We start from the raw sequence: 21,448 nt of genomic DNA, 5'->3' as shown, positions 1-21,448 counted from the left end.
GCACCAATTTCAAGGAACCACCCAGTCTTTAGGAGCATGTAGACTGAGCCTACTCCTCACCTCACTTTAAGTGTTAAGCAGCTTCTGTAGGTGTTTGTGAAGTTCGGATACCTGCCATACACACATCTGTTTGCTGCAGGCTTTCATGCCATATAAGTGTTGTTTCAGTTTGGTACCCTGTGGACCAATGAATGAGTTTTAAATGTTTCTAAATCAAATGCATACTATGGTCATCATAATCACATTGAATATGCCCTGATAAATACATTGAAACATTCTTTAATGTCAGTAACAACCCTTAGTGCGTACAGTGATCAGCCTCCAAAACATTTCAACGACATCTCAGCCTCATGTTTCTTCATGTCTGCTTCGAAAACACTTTTATACATTGTTATACTGTGACAGTTCATATTAATAAAGCCTTACTGTGAAAAGCAAACATATTACAGTTGAGTTGATCCATAAATGGCTACACTAATATACAAAATCAATTGATTTTTTTTTTTAAAAAGCTTCTAAAGACTTGACATTGTTAACAATATCTTCTTTAGCATGATCAGTATGTTTCAAATGTTACTCTAATAAAATGCATACATTAAATATATACAGCATGTATATATTTTTAGCGGGTCAGAAAGAACTGTGCACATCACTCCTTACAATGTACAGGAATAATCTGCCAGTCTGTAGCACCTGTCCTTTACTTACTTTACTTACTCTCACGGATTTAACTCAGACCTTCAGTGGCCTTGAGTCCTCCACCAGCCTGATGGCCCTACCTTTACCCTGCGGGTGGTAAGTAGCTGATTGATTGATGAATAGAAATAAACCCACAAATATTGTGAAACACACAATATTCTTGACACGACAACATTAAAGTGAACACAACATTTTTAAAAAACCATCACGTTTCAGAAAACATGACACTGGAAGTGGTAGGTACTGTGGCTGCTATCTGTTTGGTTCTTAGAGCTGATAAACTTTGTTTTCAGATCGTTTGATCCGTCTTCATCAGACAGGCTGCTGTAAGGGATCTTAATATTGATGGCAGTGCATTGGCAAAGGGAATAAATAGATAAACTGACTGTTTATTCAGTCATTGGTTGTGGTTAGTTGTTTATTCAGTATGGCTGAAAATGTATTTTTTAGTGCACAACAAATCCTGAATGCACTTTAAACAGCAACAGGTCAATACTATTACCTAATTCTTCCTTCTGCTGGATGATACACATGGACAGGATGAACCTGTTGATGGTGCCAGGTGATGCACAATCTGATGTCGCTGGGTGGATGGATGGATAGATGGATGGATTGGTGGATGGATGGATGGATAGATTGATGGATGGGTGGATGGGTGGATGGAAGGATGGATGGATGGATGGATGGATGGATGAATAGTGTATAGTTTTAGTTTTGAACCCTTTTGTTGGGGCTTTCTGTCCATGATAGTGCATACATGAGTATCTATCACTAATACATTGAACAATGCTGAGTTTGTTGCCTATGCATTTTCCATTAGTCGTAACAAAGCAGTGCTATCAGCCCCTCAAGGGAGTAGGAACAAAATAACTGGTTTTCTATTTTTGCCAAAATCTTTCCAACAGTAAGAGCCCAGTCATGTGTTCCAGATTTCTCTAGTAATTATGCAAAAGAAAAGTGTGGTGCTGTGTTACCACTTTGATTCACTTTGAGATCACCTGGCCAATAATTCATATGCAAACACTCCTAATGCAAAAGACTGGAGTCAAATGGTTTCAGTCACTGTTCATTGTGTCGGCATGTTTGCAAATTATCCAGACTACAGTCAGAAGAGTCAGAAGCTTTTGAAGCAGCCATGGCAGTTATGTGGCGGTTTCTGTACATAAGAGTAACTGCGCAAGATCAAAGTGAATAATAAACAACTTGAAGGGTGAAAGCATGTTTTGCAGACTATGAGAAATGCAAGAAACAGAATACCCTGCAGACATAGTCATTTCTGCAGAGGTTCAAGGAAAACTTAACGTTCTGCCTGGTGAGAGCAACGTGGAAATAAATAAACTGATTCCAGTGTCCCAGATTTACTTTAGCCTTTATTTCAAAGACAAGAGAAATCAACCTGCCTGGACTCAAACTGAGTGATGGCTCCATTCATCAGCAGGGGGAGGTCTGAAGTCATTGTATTCATTCAGCTCTAGATGTTCCACTGGCCAACAAACCTCTGAGATCCTACAGTTTTATTAAGCATGACTACAGTCATCATTAATAGTAGTACATGTCATGTAAAGACATAATGCTGTTGGAAACCGAGCCTGTTTGTCTCAGTGGGTTTCATTTGTTGTGCATTGTTTATTATTTTAGATTTTGCTCTTTGCATTCTGCTCTATTACAGTCATTTTGTATTTATTTCATTCAACCTATGTGAAGCACTTTGTAATCCAGCTTGATTATAGAGATAATTATCAATATAATGAGCCAGTTTCTCAGGAACTCACTGTAGTCTCAACACATCAGTGTCATATCAACACTACAGCAGTCAAGATTGGTCACAGCTGCTCATATTTTTTTTTGACCTGTTATCTCAAGATCATTACTTAATTTCCTCAAGCGATCAATCAGCGCTGTGGTTCTGAAGATAGATATCCGACTTCAAACCGTTGCCTTCATTATCACTCGCTTGATTTAATCCTCAAGTTAGCCGTTTTATGTTATATATCGTCATTTTGCTCTGTTCGCTTGGTTGAACAACAACTTCGTCTGAGCAATACATCTGAGTGGAAACGCTGCAATATAAATCCAGATACTGCAAAGAAAAAAAAAAAAAAAACTGTTTTAGTTGAGGTGGAAAAGTTGAAGTGTCTGTAAAAACAAAATGTGACAGAAACAGAAATAAATTATGAGATGCATGAATCATGAGACTTATACTTCCACTGAAGCTTCTGCTGCAGTAAAGAGATAAAGAATATCAGCAGCAGAAACATCAGATCTGTGCCGAGTCACGAGGAGACCAATCTGCTCCAAATAATACAGGACACAAACACAAATGCCATTCTTCCATATTGTTAGTGGTCTGACCTGCTCTCGTTTAATCATCTTTCATTTTCATCTTGTTCAGACTTCTCTTTAACAACAGTGCCTCAGCAGAACTTGGCTGTTTTTGTTGATTCACCAAACTCCTTATTTTTTTTTTTCTTTTCCAAAACATGCAATGATTTGCATTGTCTTTGCCGATTTCCTGGTAATTTGTGCCACATTTGGATGTAAACCAGACTCATATGTCAAGCGTGGGAAAAAAGAGTCGGTGAAGAAATACCCTCTGACACAGCAGGCACAGAGGCTGCCTGTTGTGTTCAGATAAAGACACACTCAAGTTATCACGGGCACACAGTTGGTATCCATGCTAACAGTGGGGCTGTGGGGATGGTTCAGGGAAACTTACTTTGGTACAGACGCACATATCTTGGCAAGTATTAGGCAGATTTTCATTTACCTTCCCCAGAGGATGAATCCTACTGACTTTAATGATCCTCAGCGTGATCGGCCTCTAGCACCATCATGAAGTTGAACGTTTTTGTTTTTTTATGAAATGTCTTGAAAAAGGGGGGATTGTTTACCCTTAAAGTTGGTACAGACATTCAAGGTCTCCAGAGGATGATGACCCGTGATGACTTCGTTGACGCCCTATCTTTTCATCTGGTGCTATTGATGGAATTGCTGTGAGCCTTGGTGCAGACATTCATGTTCTCCAAAGAATCAATTGTAACCACTTTGCTTAGTTTTTCTCTCGTGCAGTAGTTCAGGTGACACTTTTGTTTTTCAGCATGCTGGTTTATCACCAGACAGCACCAACTGATGCTACCCACCAGTCTCCACTGAACTGGCAAATGCTTGCATGCTAAGCATGAGCATGACAAACAACACCTGCTTAACATTATCAGCATGTTAACATGAGCATGTTAGCATGCCGCAATTAGCATTTAGCTCAGTGCAACACTAAATAAAAAGTCCTAACATGGCTGTACACTCTTGGTCACGTTTACTCCTCAACATCAAGTTATATTACATTTTTTGAGACAACGAGCTCTAAAATATGGTCAAAGTTTGTTAGTTTGACAAAATAGAAAGCTGCTGTTGCTGTTTAGAAATCATGACTGATAGATAATAGGCCTGAAAGAATCACGCCTCAGCTTGATGATCATTACAAATGAATATAAATACATGGCCCCGTCAGCATGAACACTAGCAGAGCACAGCTTGTCGCTATCCATAACTGCTCTGAGTGTGATACAAAAATGTACTTAGGTTCTCAACAAACAGCTGTTTAGCTCAGGAACAGCAGTAAGGAGAACACAGAGCTGTTTAACAGAAGCTGACAGCTGACTGAGAGAATTCACATCCCTAGTTTAGAAACACCATCCAATGATTATTGTCTTTGTTTGAGTTTATAGAGTTAATGAACATTCAAATTGCTGCATGACCAAAGAAACCCAAAAAGGATTGCTCGGACCAATCCCAAAGTCTTAATGCTGTCCAAGGCCTTAAACCTAATGGTCTAAGGTCACCTGACGTACTGTACAGTACAACAGGCATCACGGAGGTGTCCTGTATGGAGCAGCAGTCGGACTGTCTTGATGTCTCCGGTCCTGACCGGGTGTCTTTCAGCAGTAGACAGACCAGTAGATGAGGTTGAAGAAGATGTAGGAACCCGGGAAAATCATCCGGGAGTATTTGTCAATGGCGTGCGTGTTCTGGATGATGTTCAGGGTGCGCAGGCTCTTCTTCTTCTTGGTGGTGGTGGACTCGCTGCTCACCGACAGATGGACCACCATGTGTTCGGGTTTCTCCGACACCTCGCGCAGCTCTTCCTGCTCCTCCTCTGGCACCATGGGCTCCTCAGTGTAGCCGGCCAGGCTGTTGGTGTCGGCCTCGCTGTAGGTACCGTCCAACATGGTCATGGTTCGTGTCTGGGAGATGCCGCAGGTGCAGGGCAGGGACTGACAGGGGAAAAAAACCAACATACAATATAATCATTATTACGTTTGGATTTATATGGGATACACCATTAGGGAGATTATCGGGATCAGGATCTTGTCAGCCTCATCAGTTATAACAAACTTTCTAAAGGCTGAATAATATGCTTGATAGTTTAAAGGTTCAGTAAGTGAACCTCAAGTAACATTTAGATCTTTGTGCTAGCTTCTTTTCTTTCTCCAATCTTGTTTGTTTGTATTGAGAGATTCAGGCAGCAAATGACGTGAGATCCTTCCCTCATCTAAAAGCACAAGCTATTCTACTTCTGTTTCAAACAGGACTGTAGAAGATCTTTCAGGGATGACATGTTAAACTTTCCTAACTTTCCCAGCCCGTGCAGTTAACTGTTTGATACGAGCGCTCATTGCTGTTGCTCTCTTTTCGCTGCTGCTCTTGTTTTTCCTCTGTTTCCTGACAAGCCTGACAAGACGCTCCCGTATAAGAGAAACTGCAGAAAGTCAGTGAGAGTGCCGGAGCTTTTGGAGTCTGGATTCTCTGGGGGACCGGTCCGACCCATGAGCACAGAGAGTAATGCCTCTCACATTAATATTTCATGCCAAGTCTGGGGTCTTTCTCACAGAACCAAACAGCATGCAGCGGAAACAAACCTGAGATCGTGCCCTCTCTCTCATCTTGCGCTCTCGGCGGTCCTGGACAGTGGACAGATAGTTGACAGCTGCGTACTCCAACACGGATAAAAAGACAAAGACGAAGCTGACCCAGAGGTAAATGTCCACCGCCTTGATGTAGGACACCCGCGGCATGGACGCGTTCACTCCGGTGATGATGGTGGACATGGTCAACACTGTGGTGATGCCTGAAAACAGTTGACGGACAGCAAACAGCGGAGTGATAATGTGTTGGAATCTGAGTCGGTCTATTCTTACTTTCACGGTGGAAAACACACTATAGGCGGTTGGGTCAGGAGGGTGACCCAGTTTTGAGTGAGCCAAAGATAGCTAATGAAAGCAATAACTTGACCATTTATACAATATGATGCAATGCAGTCCAACAGCGCTGCAATAATATACAACCCTGTGAAGCTCCCAGTCAGCAACGTGCTGAAGACTCGCAGGTGAGGAGGTGACAGAAATACTCATATTACAAGAAGCTGACCTGGTGATCAAACAGCGTTCATTTACTCGTGATGCCTCTGTACGACCGACAGAAGCAAACAAGACCATAAGACCATCGGTGACAAGATCATCTGTTTCTTTATATTCATCAGCAGGTCAGATTACAACTCGTCTGCGTTGGGCAAGTCATAAAATCCAAACTATTTTTCGTGGTGGAAAAATAGGTTTTCTTGGGATGAGGTGAGGAGTCTTGCAGCGGAAAGAAGCTGCTATATCAAAACTCAAGGTCCATTTAAAGGGACAGTGTGTAACGATTTAAGTAATTTATTAACTCAAATCAACGTCTTCGTTGATAAGTAAGTCCTCATTGGTGTACAGTTACCTCTGCCAACAATCTGACTTATCCTCCTGAGTGAAGAATTACCTATCTGAGTATACATAGGACGGGAAAGCTCTATGGAGGCCGCCATGTCTTTCCAGTTATAATAAACTATGGACTGCCGAGAGGGACAGAAAGCACTACGTGGTACTACGTTGTAAGGCTTACCGCGTTTTCGCTCAGAGCCAGCTTGACTGTGGAACTGAGAGGGAACCTCTAGTTTTAAAGCCTTACTAACTAACTACATCTTCACCTCATTACTTGAATCAGTAGAAATACTCGAAGCTGTTGGGAGAGAGTCCATATTTTGAAAATGAGTTTCTTGTCCGTCAGGGCCACCGTAGCTTCCAGAACGTCTCCAACGTCTTCAGAACGGGAGGGGTGAGCAAAGGAGTGTTGCAATGTAGAACCTCACAGCTAGATGGCGCTAAATCCTTGATATATTCCACACTGTCCCTTTAACGGTTTTTCTGGAGCTTTCAATCAATGAAACGTATGTTTAAATGTATGTTTTCTAAGCACTTAAACAACTTTCTTTCAAGGTCTGTTGGAATTCAATGAACGCCAGGAAACTGTGTCTGCTGAGGAGGTAACGTTCTGATCCAAGCCCAAACCGTGATCTTTTCCCCGAAGAAGTTCTGACACCTAAACCTGACAGACTTTATTGTAAAAGTGGAGGGATAAGTAGAGGGTCATAATAACCAGGCTGCTGGGTTTAAAATGTTGGAGTGAGTACACGCTGCAGTCAGATTACAGACTCTCAAGTATATGCACCAAAAGAAACAAATTGCGGTTGAGATATGAAAACCTTTTTAACATCCCATCCTAACAGCTGCAGTTAATAGGAGCGATGAGATGAGCCATAAAAGGATCTCAGTGACGCCTTTATGACAGCGCAGCAACAGCCCCAATACAGAAAATAATTCAAAAGAAAAGCCAGAGTGGAGCGTGGGAGGTTTGTGTGTTTGCGCAGGCATGTGTGTGTGTTCCCAGTTGCTGGAGTCATGTCACAGCGAGCTTTCATCATTTCACACGCACAGATTTTTCCTCGGGCATGCACAATCTCTTCAAAGGACATGCTTCTTACCCAGGGAGACTCTGGCCGGCACAGCCCGACGGTCGATCCAGAACGACACCCATGACAGCATCACCATGAGTGTGGCAGGAAAGTACGTTTGCAGCAGGAAGAAGAAGATGTGGCGTCGCAACGTGAAGTTGATGTAGAGACGATTGTACCAGCCTGCAAACACAGCAAGAGACCCACTCAGACGGCGCGAAAGCACTGAAAGATTCATCAAGGAAAAAAAGTGCTGACACAAAATGTCAACACTCGCATGGAGGTTAGGAGCACTAATATTCCTCAAAAATGGGAGCAAGGGTAAACAAATCCAATGACACATCAATGTAAGTATGCACAAGTAACATCATTCTGTATTTATTCCATGTTAATCATCTATTCTTATTAGTCCTGAAAACAAATTAAAAATGTTTGAGTCTTTTTTGTCTGATGACCAATCACAGTTTGCTCTCATATGTCCACAGAGGTGCACACACAGACATGTACATAAGTGTTGCTAATTTTAATCTTATGAGAATAATAATAATAATAATCATAGTATTATTATTATTATTATTATTTGGCACCTTCCATCGTCACTCCTTCCAAGAAAACCTCAACAGAATGTTAGAATAACGATCCAGAAGCTTTCCTTGAGGTCAGACGTTCTCGAGTCTTCTCTTACCCACCTTTCTCTTTAAACCACAGGTCACATGATCGCTCCACTAATCTGCCGGCTTTTATTACATTTGCAGGAAAAAGTCTAATGATGTCTGTGTGGAAACATGGTGGACTGTGGAGGACTCCCTCTGTGGATACAAAAGCCACATTCTAAAATGATGAGAACACAACTATCACGATTCCATTTGTGCCTGTAGATCCCCTTTAACCCTACACACTGGACCTCATATTAGATTGTGAAGTATTACTGTATCGTATGAATAATTCAACTGTTTTAAACATAATGTACATTTTTGCGACTTATACTATCATAATTATTGGAACAAAGAGAACAATCATTTGTTGTGCACACCATCAGTTGCCACGCCGTCGGCTGTTTGTATCTGAAGGAGGTGTGTGTGTGTGTGTGTGTGTGTCTGTGTGTGCGTGTGTGTACCCGTGCTGCTGTAGAAGGCCAGGCGAGACGTGGTGTGGAACTTCTGGATGAGGAACTGTGATAAGGAGATGCGATCGTCAGTGCTCAGGGACTCATCGCCGCTCTTCCAATACAGCATCAGGTCCTCATCTGTGTAGGCATCTGCAAGAAGCACACAGCCCAGTCAGATGGAAGCGTGAACTCACTATTAACATCATACTAGAATAATCCTGGCCACCGACCACGGCTTTGGGAAATGTACATTGAAATGTTCATGAAACTGACCTGGATAAGCAGAAGTGCATTATTTTTTCACTGCACTCTGCTCACATGTTTTCCGCACTTGTTATTTATTCATCGGAGAACAGCTTTTGATGGCCAACAACCGAGCAGCAGCCTGAGGCATAAGTCAACAGTCTGCACCGTGCAGCTAGCAGCAGAATAACATGCCGGCGTTAGCTAACAGTGTGAGAACACTAACAGTGACAACTGCCGACACTCACTTACATAATGTGATCGTCATTACACCGGCACACATTTTATGAATCTCACACTTTGCTCATTCCGGATGTTGATGGGAACACGGTTTACTTTTCATTACTTTCCAGCACAGCAGTGATGTGCACAAGGGGGGGGCAGGGGGGGCAGTCGCCCCTCTTCGTGGCCCAATTGTTGAAAAATCTGCGCTAAAGTGCCCTCCTGAGAGCCAAAAAAACGTGCGAAAGTGCCCTCTTGGTTGGCAAAACACACTAAACTGCCCCCTTGGTTGGTTAAAACATGATAAACTCCCCTTTTGGGAGCCAAAACATGCGCTAAAGTGCCCTCTTGGGAGCCAAAACACGCGCTAAAGTGCCCTCTTGGGAGCCAAAACGCATGCTAAAGTGTCCTCTTGGGAGCCAAAACGTGCGCTAAAGTGCCCTTCTTTTCGCCCCTGCCCTTCAAAAAGTCTGCGCACGCCACTGCAGCACAGTCTTTATTATCTTACACTAAGCTGTGAGCAGACCGAAGGAAGGAGAGCGGCTGGCTGTTTTGTGTTTCTGTGTGTGCTACATGGAGGGATACCTCCTGTTTCGTATTTGCCTGCTCGCTTTGCCTAATAAGAAAATGTAGACTGCACTCTATGTCCCACGTGCTTTTCCTTAATGAAGCTGGAGGGGAGATGTACCTGACTTCACAAGTGTAACGTCACAGAGAGGAGACGGGGCAAAGAAGTGAGAGAAGCAGAGTCTCTGAGGGCTGAAGGGAGTGACTGACCTGAATTCAAACACACAGACACGAGTTACATTTACAGAAAAGCTGTTTGTGGTGAACGAAGCCGTATGTGACTGCTCACAGACGAAGGAAAGTTTTATTCTCATTAAGCTCCACCTCGTCTGCCTCCCTGTCGCAGACGTAGCAGTGATCTAATGAGACGCACCGTTACCTTGCGTGAACCCGTGGACTCGTCTGGTTTGAATCTTGTTGGAAACATTTGGGATCATAGGAATATTGACTCTATAAATGAGAAGTCTGAGGCTCACAGACGTATCTACGGGTGTCATAGATATTTAACTCCAGCATGAACTTGCTCTTTGTGTGTAATTGATTAGCTGTCAGCCTGTTTACAAGACAGTCGTGGTAGTTTACCGAGATCGGGTCACGTTGATGCAGATGTGTTTCCCATGACAACGCAGAGGAAATTCACGAGTCCATTATTGCACACGAGGGGGGATGTAATAAACTGAGGCTGTCAGATAGGCCTAATGGCGTAACAGCAAGGAGATGCATGACCGCAGCGGTGATTAATACAAACACCGACTCGGGTAAACTTCCTGCAGCCGCCTTCTTCTGCTTGAGAAACCCATAAAGCCCCACTGTTAGCCGGAAGAGGCTGTGAATTGCTTTTATCTTTACAATCTGTAATTTTTGAAGTGTGCCCAACAGCAACCTTGAATTCCCCAAATGTCTTCCCAGCTAACTGTTGATGTTGTGAGGCTGCACACACACTACACCGCTGAGTCTGAAAACTTCAGAGGGTGTGTGTTTAATCTTAAATGCGTGGGGACTCTTGGTGAACTGGCCCCTGGGGTGCGCTGGATCTTTCCCGAGCATCTTTGATGTCTCACAAATAAAGAAAATCCAAAAGGCAGACACTGCAGCACCTCTCTGTCTGCCTCTCTTCAGGTGTGCCCCGCCTTCTTCCCTTCCGATGGCCTCAGAGTTTACCTGGAAGCGCTACGCTACTTTAAAAGAATAGACCACGTGCAACCGTCATCTGACATGTGAGCCAACAGCAACCCCTTAAATAGAGGACGAGGTCAGCAGTGATGTTACCAGCTGATGAGACTGGTGACACATTGATCCAGCCACCTCTGGCCAGCACACACACTGACCACACACTGCTGGGGCTCCCAAACCAGCCGGCGCTCCTATGCTGGCATACGTCTGCCTGTTTCAACAGTCTTTTGCTAATCTGAGTAAACACAACAGTATATGAGGGGTGGATGTGGTTCAGGAGGTGGAGCAGGGTCAACAGTTCGGTCTGCTGCTCCTCCTGTCCACCTGCCTGGACACTGAAGCCTTGATTAACGTGAGTGGGCGACTTCAAGTTAAATCAGAAAGCGATTCAAGAATAACTTCAGATTCAAACAACTTGGACCATTATGGGTTATTTTCATTTTCCCTCTGTGACGGGTTGACAGCCTGTCTGACTGTCATGTTTCACAGCTCAGTGATATCTAGACTCTCTCTGATCTCAGTGAATACCTTGATGAGCACAGTGTTGCTGCTACAGATGAGCCTGACGGCCCCAAACTGCACAAAGTTGCGACTGCAACTTTTTCTTCTTCTGCTGTTTTAAGTTTAAAATAAAGCACTCTCATTGTTTTCAGATAAATAGTTCTAGTTCCTCTAAAAACTGAAACAATCTCTTGACACCAAGTTCCAGAATAACAGATGAGGGTTGGTTGATTTCTGAGGGAAAAACATGGGAACATGACCGCTTTAACCACAACAGATGAAACATGTACTCACAGCTCTCCAGCTCCAGCGAGCAGGTCTGAGAATCCAGAGGAAAACGGCTGAAGTCCATGTTACAGGCTGCTGTCACTGTCACTCTGTCCAACACAGAAACAACATGTCTTCTTTATTAATATCACTCTGAATCTAACTGGCAACATCTCAGGCACACAACACTCCGCGTGACACCGCCTCCCCGGTACCAGGTCGTCCAAACTCTCACATTATAGCTGAGCACACACGCTTAACGTTCCTGAAAACATCCGTGGTGAGAGATGCAGAAACAGAACCTGACTCATGCATGTTGTTGTTGTTCATCTCGTCCATCATTCCGTCATCCGTCAGAATCTCTAATAAATGCCTGCCAGAAATGATATATTGGGAAAAACTTTTTTGAAGAAAAATGTTGTCATTTCATCTCAGTGAAAGAGTTTGACACACACCAGTGTTTACTTCGGAGCAGGAACATCGCACTGATAGAGATGATTATCTGATATTTTCCCTCGAGAAGAGCAGCCGGTCATTCAGTGGCTCACCAGGACACTGTAGCACTGGAGGAGAATGTCAGTGCAGATGAGGTGGTCCACAGTAATTCAGTTTTGAGATGATTTTTCTTCTCCCCTTGTCAAAATCTGGCACCTACATTACCCACAATGCATCGCCTGAGATCCAGCTGTGTCATGCTAGTAGCAGCTAACGTGGCCTGGAGCAGAGATGAGGACGTCCACAGAGGTGCAGCCCCAGCAGACACTCACTCCAGTGACATCACTTATCATTACTTTTACTATTATCATCATTATTATTACTATTATATCCAACCTATTTGTAACCCTACCATCATTGTTTGTGTGGTCTGTGTTTAAGCACAGAGGAACGTGCACACACACAGTGGAAGGATTACTGAGTGTGGATTAATGGGGGATGTGCATCATTATTCTTGTCCTGGGGCTCCCTGGCATCTTAATCCCGCTCTGGTTTCAAAAGTCTCCCTTTATTCATTCAACTGTTCAGCTGGTGCTCAAGGGAACTAAATACAGGATACAGTGCAGCACAGGGAGCCTGCTGGCCACCACTGAGGCCTGAGTGACTGTCATTCTAGCGGGTAACACATCCGCGTGTTCTGCTCCTGTTCAGTCTGCAGCCACACATCGCTGTGTTTACTCATCGACTCATTCACTCGCGCACTCGTTTGGCTCAGATTCCGCTTTAATGACGTCCTTATTTGTCGTCTTGTCAGGAGATCTTGACGTTAGCACAGTGCAGCGGGGGACACATTAAGGGGGATAGAGAAGTCTGCTGGCAGCGTTTGAAGTTCTGTTTGTAGTTCAGCTCTGCATCTGCACCGCTCCATGGCTTTGGCATGAGCACTCATGAATATCCTTTAGATTTCATCAGTCATATCTCAGTCTAACAGCGCTTTAATAAGCACCTCCGCTCAGTACATACCAACCTGAAGGCTCACTTGGATCAGGAAAATTAGCAGTTTAGAGATTAATGGTATCCTACTCCAGAAACAGGAGCAGGAGGGTGTGTGTGTGTGTGTGGGGGGGGGGAGATCTATGAGAAGGAGGAGGATTTCAAGGGGAGATGATGACACTGTCAGAAAGACAGCAGAATAAATGGATTCATTTAAACACTACGTCAATTAAAATTCAGCAGCATGTTCCTGGAGCCAGTTTGCACTCTGTCATTCTAAACTGTATCATTGAGTGATGTGATGATGACTGTGCAAACAGGTCAGCGAGTCAACAGGATATACTGTAACACCTGTCCGTCTGCCTGCCTGCCTGCCTGCTACATACATTCTGCAGATGTGTGACATGGTGACGTAGTGTGATGTCACAAAGTCACAGAGACTCCCTATCAGGTGCTTTCTGCGGGAGAGGGGCGCTCCTGTTGTTGTGGACTATTACTTCTTTACCTTTCAGGATCTTCCACCTGCACAGGAACACTTAAAACACACTGAAGTCTGTTTTAAAGGGACTGACCTGTTTGATATCATCTATGCCGCCTGGTTGAGGGCGTGAGCGGCTCAGGAGGTCTAAAGGCAGGAACACACCGGCCCAACCGTTGGACGTCTGAAGCGTTTGGAGAGGCTCGGACGAGGTCGGATCCGACTGAGCATGCGAAGTCTGAGGAGGAAGGCCGTCGGACGTCTGAGCCATTGGATTCTCCGATTGGTTGTGTGCCAGCTGAATGGCCGTTCTGATTGGCGTTGCGCTGGCGAATCAGCGCGGTGTGTGGGAGGGGCGGAATACTGTGTGCGCTTTGTTTTTCTATGTACTCCGTTCCGTCATTCCCGTTGTCATGTTTTGCAGTACTGGCACGAAACTAGTTGTTATGTCCGTTCAGGACGAATTAATTCTTGTTCGTCTGGTAATGCCTCGCTGCATGTTTAGTATGCAGCTGTTTTTATCGGAAATTAAGTTTCGTTTTGATCGAAAGTAAAGAGAGTTGCGTGCACAAGCCTCTCGTTTACAACTCACAACACAAGCGCCACCCGCTTATTGCATCTCGCGCAAGCGCAGAACGTACACGCTACTGTGGAGTAGGCAGTACGTCGAAGCGGTGTGTTCAATGCAACTTTTCTGCCGAACGGGTCAGACAAGAGGCAACGGAGTGGTCAGAGAGTGGTCGGATAAGGCAGTTGGACGTCTGGGCGGTGTGTGGGGGCTTTAACACTGGATCTGTGCAGCCCTCGCACCAGCAGAACACCTGAACCCAAACGATGTGCACACTCGAGTGCTGCTAGGTGAAGAGGCTATCTGACGGCAGGTGTGTTGCTCAGTACCAAAGGAAGCACAGTGGAATTGCTATAATTTTCTTTGATTGAGCGTTTTTCAAAAGCTGCAAGCAGCCATGCGGCCAACCGTTTTGAACAGCATGTATCATCGAGCAGTGCGCTAAATATAGAATACGTAGAGAAATTCACATTCTTGAGAAAGTGTCTGGTGTGACATTTTACAGAGACACGTGAAATCAAGCTCAGGTTAATTACATTCCTCTCGGGTTAGCAGCTCTTTCAGGCAGACTGACCCACCTCATCATTCAACACTGGGAGATAAAAAGGCTTCAAAGTGAAAAGTCCTGGCTGATATGATATAAACTGCCATCATGTCACATGTGGTCCAACTCATGGTGGATTTACAGTAGACAGGTTTAGCTTAAGCCTCATGTCTCCAATACTACCCATCACAGATTGTCACACTGCAAACGAGTCTACTGTGTGTAAGACATATCAAATATCATAGACAGTTTCACATATGCAGTAGTACACACCAAGACCTGTGAACACACACATAAGAGTGGCGGAGCGAGCCTTTAACAGCCTTTCTTTCAAGCTGTTAACCACCGGCTCTGACGTCTCACTGAGATTTAAACAAAGTTATTCCTCTGTGGGGATCAGATGATTTTGGGCTTGGAGTCGAACACTGAGATTAGTTTCTATTGGAGTGCTTTGTCTGGGGGGAATCTGACAGACAATGTATAAATAATGGTTTGAGATGACACAGGGTGTTTCAAATCCCAATCTCAACTGAAGTTGTACACAGAAAAGAAGAATGTGGATGTGGCTTTGGCCAGTGGAGAGGCTTACTGTGATTACTGATGTTTCACATGACACGCGTTTTTCAAACAGTTGTTTTTCAAACAATTTCACCAATTGTTTGAAAAACGCGCGCTAAAGTGCCCTCTTGGGAGCCAAACCGTGTGCTAAAGTGCCCTCTTGGGAGCCAAAAAAGCGTGTCAAAGTGCCCTCTTGGTTGGCAAAACACACTAAACTGCCCCCTTGGCTGGTTAAAACATGATAAACGGCCCTTATGGGAGCAAGAACACGCGCTAAAGTGCGTGCCCTTCAAAAAGTCTGTGCACGCCACTGGTACAGAGGGAATTTTAGACAATAATATTGTCAACAGACATAAAGATCCATTCGCTAAATAAATCAAGTTATGAACATATGGTGTATGTGAACACCACTGAAGTGGAGATCTCTGACTCAGACAACAGAGAAGACTTGTTATGGGCGAACAATAACAAAAATGACCAGTGCATGGACACAAGGTGTTCCCACCTGCAGTGTGTGACCTCAATTTAAAAAGTCCACAGCAGAGATGCTGGGAGGCAGATCAAAACCAGCATGAAGCATGACCACAAGTCAGATGGTGAAATGCTACAGATACAGACCTCAAGCTGTAGAGGACGTGTCCATCAGGAAAGACACGCAGCATGATGTTATCTGTGGTGGTGTCGTGGATGAAGGACCTCTTAGAGTGCACAAAGAAGACATCAGGGACCCAGATCTTCTTCACCAGGCGACCATCGAACGTCATGCTCTTGTTGGTGCTGCTGGTGAACGACAGGCGCTCGTCCTTCCAGTAGTGCCTCAGGTACAGAGTCATGGTGAAGTCCTGGTGGAATCAAAGGACGAGTGTATGAGACACGGAGTACTAGAGATCCACTACCAAATAACACAGAGCCATGTTGGAAGATGACCAGTGACCAGTGAGAGAAAACCTTTGAAGACCTCATCATCAGGCAGCTGGCCTGACACTAAGTGGAATGGGACCACGTGTGATAAAACCCCTGAAATGCTACATTCTCTGCTATAATGTAGTTTCACATCACAGCAGTAGAAGAAAAGTCTGAGCGACAGCATAAATGTTTATATAATGTTGTGGAGAATCTACTATGATCTACAATCTTAGGACCGTCTGTCAACACTGAACACATGTCCGCTACAGTGCTACAAACCAATCCCAAGCTAATCAGCTATGAAACAAGCCAAAGCTGAAACCAAATGTAGTTTTGTAGCTACTGTAAGTCACAGTAAGGCTGCACACACACAGGGAGGAAGAATGACTGACAGGAGCTGAGACAGCGGGGACATCTGGTGTCTGAGAATACCATCAAAAAGACGAGGAAACCTGGCCACTGTTCACTGCTGTCTGGTCCTCAACAGTCAACATTTAATTAGCTATTCAGAGTTTCACAGCTCTGCACATCCGCAGGCTCAAAGCCATCGGAGAACCGTTCACTGCTGACGTTGGTTGCCTGCTGTGGAAGTCACCTCAAGGTAGAAAACTGAATTTATTAAAATGTCTTCACCGTTACATCTCCAGCTAAGTCGGCAGTACGCATGAATGTCTGCATATAGATATTATTATTGAACAAATTGTTTTACACTAAATTGGAATATTCAACCATTCCAAAAGATTCCCCTTGACCATCGGGACACATGTACAAATGCCATTCAACATTTATCTGACAGGCATTCTGTCAGAAACATGATGTTGGGTTCTGACCTTTACCATCCTCTCTTGTTGAATCTCTTCAACGATTCCTTTAGAAACAACAAACCCAGCTCATTCTCACTTCCAATGTTCCAAGTAATGTGTCTTATCATGCCTAAACCTCACCAAACCACAACAGTTTCATAATGATATTAACTGTCCTAAAGTCCTGATATCATAATGAGTGAGCTGTTTGTCAGCCAGCCTTATTAGAACGTCTAACTGGACGCTGCACATGTGTGTCACCGTTTGAAGCTGAGGGCCACTGACCAATCTTCTGTGTTTGACGAGCTTGGAGCGAGAACATGTAAAATATGTAAAAAAAAAAAAAAAGTAAGACTCTGTCACACTGTATAAAGTGAGGACATCAACAGGTTTTCTTACCATATCAACCTCGGAGATGCTGTCCAAGCTCTCCACCTGAACATCCACTCCGACAGGAATTGCAGGACCTGCCAAACAGAAGTATATCATGAGCATGAGCATATAGTGTGAAGCGGACAGCAGTTATGTAACAGCACGCCGTGTTGTCCAGCTGATTTATGAGAGAACAGACTGCGTGTTAGCAGTTGGCTTCCTTCCTGTGCTCAGTGTGTTTGTTTCTACGATGACTGACTGCAGCTAACAGGCGAATCAATGTGTTTTCTGCATGCAACCATTGCCAACTCACACCTGATCGGCCAACTCGGGCTGCAAATGGACTAAACGCAGAAAAGAGAATTTTTCCGATGATAAGTCTCTCGCCTACAGATTCTTTTGTTTATTCAGATCAGCCGGCAAACATTTCGATGCATAGCTACGGCATTCACAGGACATCACTGTGGTGCTGCCATCAAAGCATGTTCATTTTCACAAAGAGATGTCTATTTAACAAACTGTTCATAAAAAGAAAATCAACAACATTACCCAACATCGAACATACAAACAAAAATCAACCAAACACACAAAATGCAATTATAAAGTCAGCAAACTGCAACCCATGTTTAAAAACCACAAGCCTATATGATTTAGAAGCCACACTTTGCATGTGAACAAATATCAATTATCTTTTATGATTTAGGAAAAACGTACATAAAAGCAATAATAATAAATGAGAGGGATACTGAAGATATTGAAGGATGGCATCCTGAGAATCGTGCACCATCACAACAGAGGTGGAAATGCTGAGCCGAACTGTGAACTGGGTCAGAGGCCGTCTTCATTCCCACCGGCATCAGCAACAGTTACGCAGCTTTTACGGTCAGTTTAGAATAAAACTTTCTTAAGATCCATGTGAACTTGTGGTGACATCTGGCCCACTTTCTCACTGTGATTTAACTCGTGTGGAATCCAGGAATTAACAGCCGTCTCGCTTAAGCAGTGTATGAACGAGGGATGGCAACACGTAACACCGCAGGACGTGTAAGCCCATCGGAATGCTGCTCATGGAAGAGAGGAAATGTTAACAGCACCTGTTGCAAAGATTTGCAGCCACAGCTTTCAGCTTTTTAATGGAAATGGTTTTGTCCCGTGAGTTGCTGCTGGAATATCTTGTGTTGGTCAGGACAGGTTACGTACACTGTCTCATGCAGTCACAGTACAGGAGCTTTACCTGTATGAAGTGCCTCCATCTCATTCAGTGTTACTGTGCACTGTGTCAGGCGTGTTCGTTTGTTTGAGAGGTGAAAGTAGACAGACTAATAGAGAAGACAGACTGCGACGTACTGTTAACTATCTAATAAGAAGAATTGTATCATTAAGCAAAAGCAAAAAGCTTGATCAAGGACTTTCTCTGTTTGAAAAATCGCAGGCAGCAAAGCCAAGCAACCAATCGCCCAGGAAAAGAGACAGAATTTCAGCATGTAATGCATTATATATTGCTGTTACAATGTATGGGTTGAATTGTCATTGGTCAATCATATAGATAGGATGAATAATATTATTGGACAATCAAGTAAATAAGGTGGGGAGAATCCGTGGTTTAGACTTTAGCCCTCCCATCGGTGGTGCACAAACTGGTCCCAGTTTCTTGGCACACGAACCATGATTCCTGGAGACGTCACCCTGTTGAAGAAAACAAAATGTCCCTGGCCTCATCTGCCTGTCCTCCATATCTGCCTTTGTTTATGGCGTCTTCACTGTCGCATAAGCACAAGGGATTTGGGAGGTGGTATCGCTGGGCCTTCGAGGCCTCTTCATGTGTGAAAAGGATGGGTGAAAGGTGAATGTGTTCTCTCTCATACCCTGGCTTTGCTCTCCATGTATTAGCCCCTCATAAAAGAGACTAAATCTTCAGACCATCTCATTTGTCAACAGGATATGTGCAACTCTTTTAATAATGTGAGATAATAGGAAAAGATGGGAAAAGACAATCTACATGTGTTGTGCAATATTATAGCATCTAAGTGTGGCAGACCTCATAGTTTAATGAGCAATGAACGATGTGCAGGTTCATGAACAGTGTGCTTGTTAAGGGGAGTCATGGGCAGTCATGGGCAGTGTGAGGACCCTGCTGGTGCATGGCAGTGTTAGTATTTAGTAGGCAGGGGTCATAGGGGTCATAGGGGGACATACTAAGTGGTCGGTGGGGCATAAAGGGGCATAATGAAAATGTGTAAATCCTAACAACTGTTTCTCTGTAAATGCTTCATATATCTTTTTCATATCTGTGTGAACTCTGACCTCTCCATAAGGATAACAGCATTACATGTGACCCATACACATAATGCTCACAGGCATTGAGTTGAAGTGGAGGCAAGATTTACAGGCGATTTGAACCACTTTGCATCACTTATCTATACAGTCTGTAATCCAAAGAGATTAGCAGAGACACTAAATGCTAGATTAAAGTCACCAAAGCTCTTCAAATGAGGGGCTGTGGAGGGATCTCTGTGTTTGGGATTATTCTTCACTCACTGGGACGATGGCATCAAGTGTGTCACACTTGAAACGTCCTCATGTTTTACTGGTTTGCTGAAACCAACGAAATCACCAGTGTCTTCCCAGTCAGAGTATCGAGCAGCTAGTTTGTTGGTTTGTGGTGCTGAACCCAGTGTTGTGCCTGAACGCGTTCAGTGAACGATTGTTCATGTTCATGAACTCGTGAACGTGAACTGAACGTACGTATTTCTGCTTGTGAACGTGTTCACTCTGGCACCCGGCTAGCCTTTCAAGGTATGTGCGAGTGAATAAAAAATCAAAAGACACAGTATTGCAGTATATTGTCGGAGAGCTGCAGTTTCAGTGTTAAATCGCCTGTATTTTTATAGCACTTTTCCTGTCTAACGACAGCTCAAAGCGCTGTACAATACATGCCACATGCCCATAATTTTGAAAAATAATAGCTTGCAGCAACATATCGAAAAAAAATAAAGAACTATGAACTCGTTCATTTTTGGAATTGTGAACTTAGCTCAACATTTTGAATTATGAACTATGAACTGAACTAGTTCATTTTAAAATTTGTGAACTGAACTTTGAACTAGTTCATGTAGAAAGGGAACTTTCCCAACACTGCACTGTCCAGCTGGTGGACTGAATCCAAATGTCCAGACTCACAGCGCTGACTTTCAGACTTTAGAGGTTCATCCACAGATGTCTGCAGGTCAAAGAGCCGTCCAAACCCACCAATCAGACACAAAGACTTTGAGGACTACTAGTGAACACTTGAAGATCTCAGAAGAAGAAGCAGAATCCACATCAATATGGAAGTTATAACCCAGTGATGCTCAACCTTCTTACACCATGTAGCACCTCAGAAGATATTATTCTTCCACCAACGTGATCATTTCAAACCTCCCCTTTTTATCAAAAATACTGGAACGTACTGTTGCCACTCAACTCAAAGCCCACCTCATCTCCACCGACCTCTTTGAACCTTTTCAATCCGGCTTCTGTTCCCAACACAGCACAGAAACAGCCCTCCTTAAAGTAACTAATGACCTTCTCCTCTCTGCAGTCTCTGGCCAGCTCAGCATCCTCATCCTCCTGGACCTCACTGCAGCTTTTGACACCATCAACCACTCCATTCTTCTCTCCCGCCTTGAATCTTCCCTCAGCATCACTGGCCACATCACCCCCGTCCTCCAGGAACTCTACTGGCTCACCATCCCTCAAACGGATTCAATTCAAAATACTCCTCCTCACTCACAAAGCCCTCCACAACCAGGTACCCCCCTAACTCACCGATCTGCTCCACCGCCATAACCCGTCCCGCACCCTCCGTTCCTCCGACGCAAATTTCCTCACTCCACCTCATAGAACTAAGCACCGAACCTGGGGTGACAGAGCCTTCTCAGTTGCTGCCCCCTCTGGAACACCCTCCCCAAACACATCAGAGACTGTACAGAACTCAATACTTTCCAAACACTCACCAAAACTCAGCTTTTTAAAATCGCTTTGAATGTATAACCTGTTTCTTTTTTCTTTCTTTTCTATTTTACATGTGTGTTGTTTTATACTTCTGTTTTAACCTGTAAAGCGTCTTTGAGTACCTGAAAAGCGCTATATAAAATAAATGTATTATTATTATTATTATGATCGACATTGTTAAATCAAACCAAACTAAAC

General features: G+C 43.9%; 1 protein-coding gene across 1 annotated transcript in view; it reads right to left on the bottom strand.

Moving 5' to 3' along the window:
* Positions 1-2,051: 2,051 nt before the first annotated feature.
* The window catches only part of gabrr2a (gamma-aminobutyric acid type A receptor subunit rho2a), a 34,837-nt gene continuing 15,440 nt past the window's right edge, over positions 2,052-21,448 (bottom strand). The window contains 7 exon segments of the mRNA XM_030392236.1: positions 2,052-4,970; positions 5,616-5,824; positions 7,550-7,702; positions 8,637-8,777; positions 11,628-11,710; positions 15,795-16,018; positions 17,285-17,352. Coding sequence (XP_030248096.1) covers positions 4,635-4,970; positions 5,616-5,824; positions 7,550-7,702; positions 8,637-8,777; positions 11,628-11,710; positions 15,795-16,018; positions 17,285-17,352 — 1,214 coding nt within the window. The 3' untranslated portion in view covers positions 2,052-4,634.

The sequence above is a fragment of the Sparus aurata genome, chromosome 16, assembly GCF_900880675.1.
Source record: "Sparus aurata chromosome 16, fSpaAur1.1, whole genome shotgun sequence".
NCBI classification, from domain to species: Eukaryota; Metazoa; Chordata; class Actinopteri; order Spariformes; family Sparidae; genus Sparus; species Sparus aurata.
The sequence above is the reverse complement of the archived record's forward strand: the minus strand, read 5'-3'. Positions and strand labels throughout refer to the sequence as shown.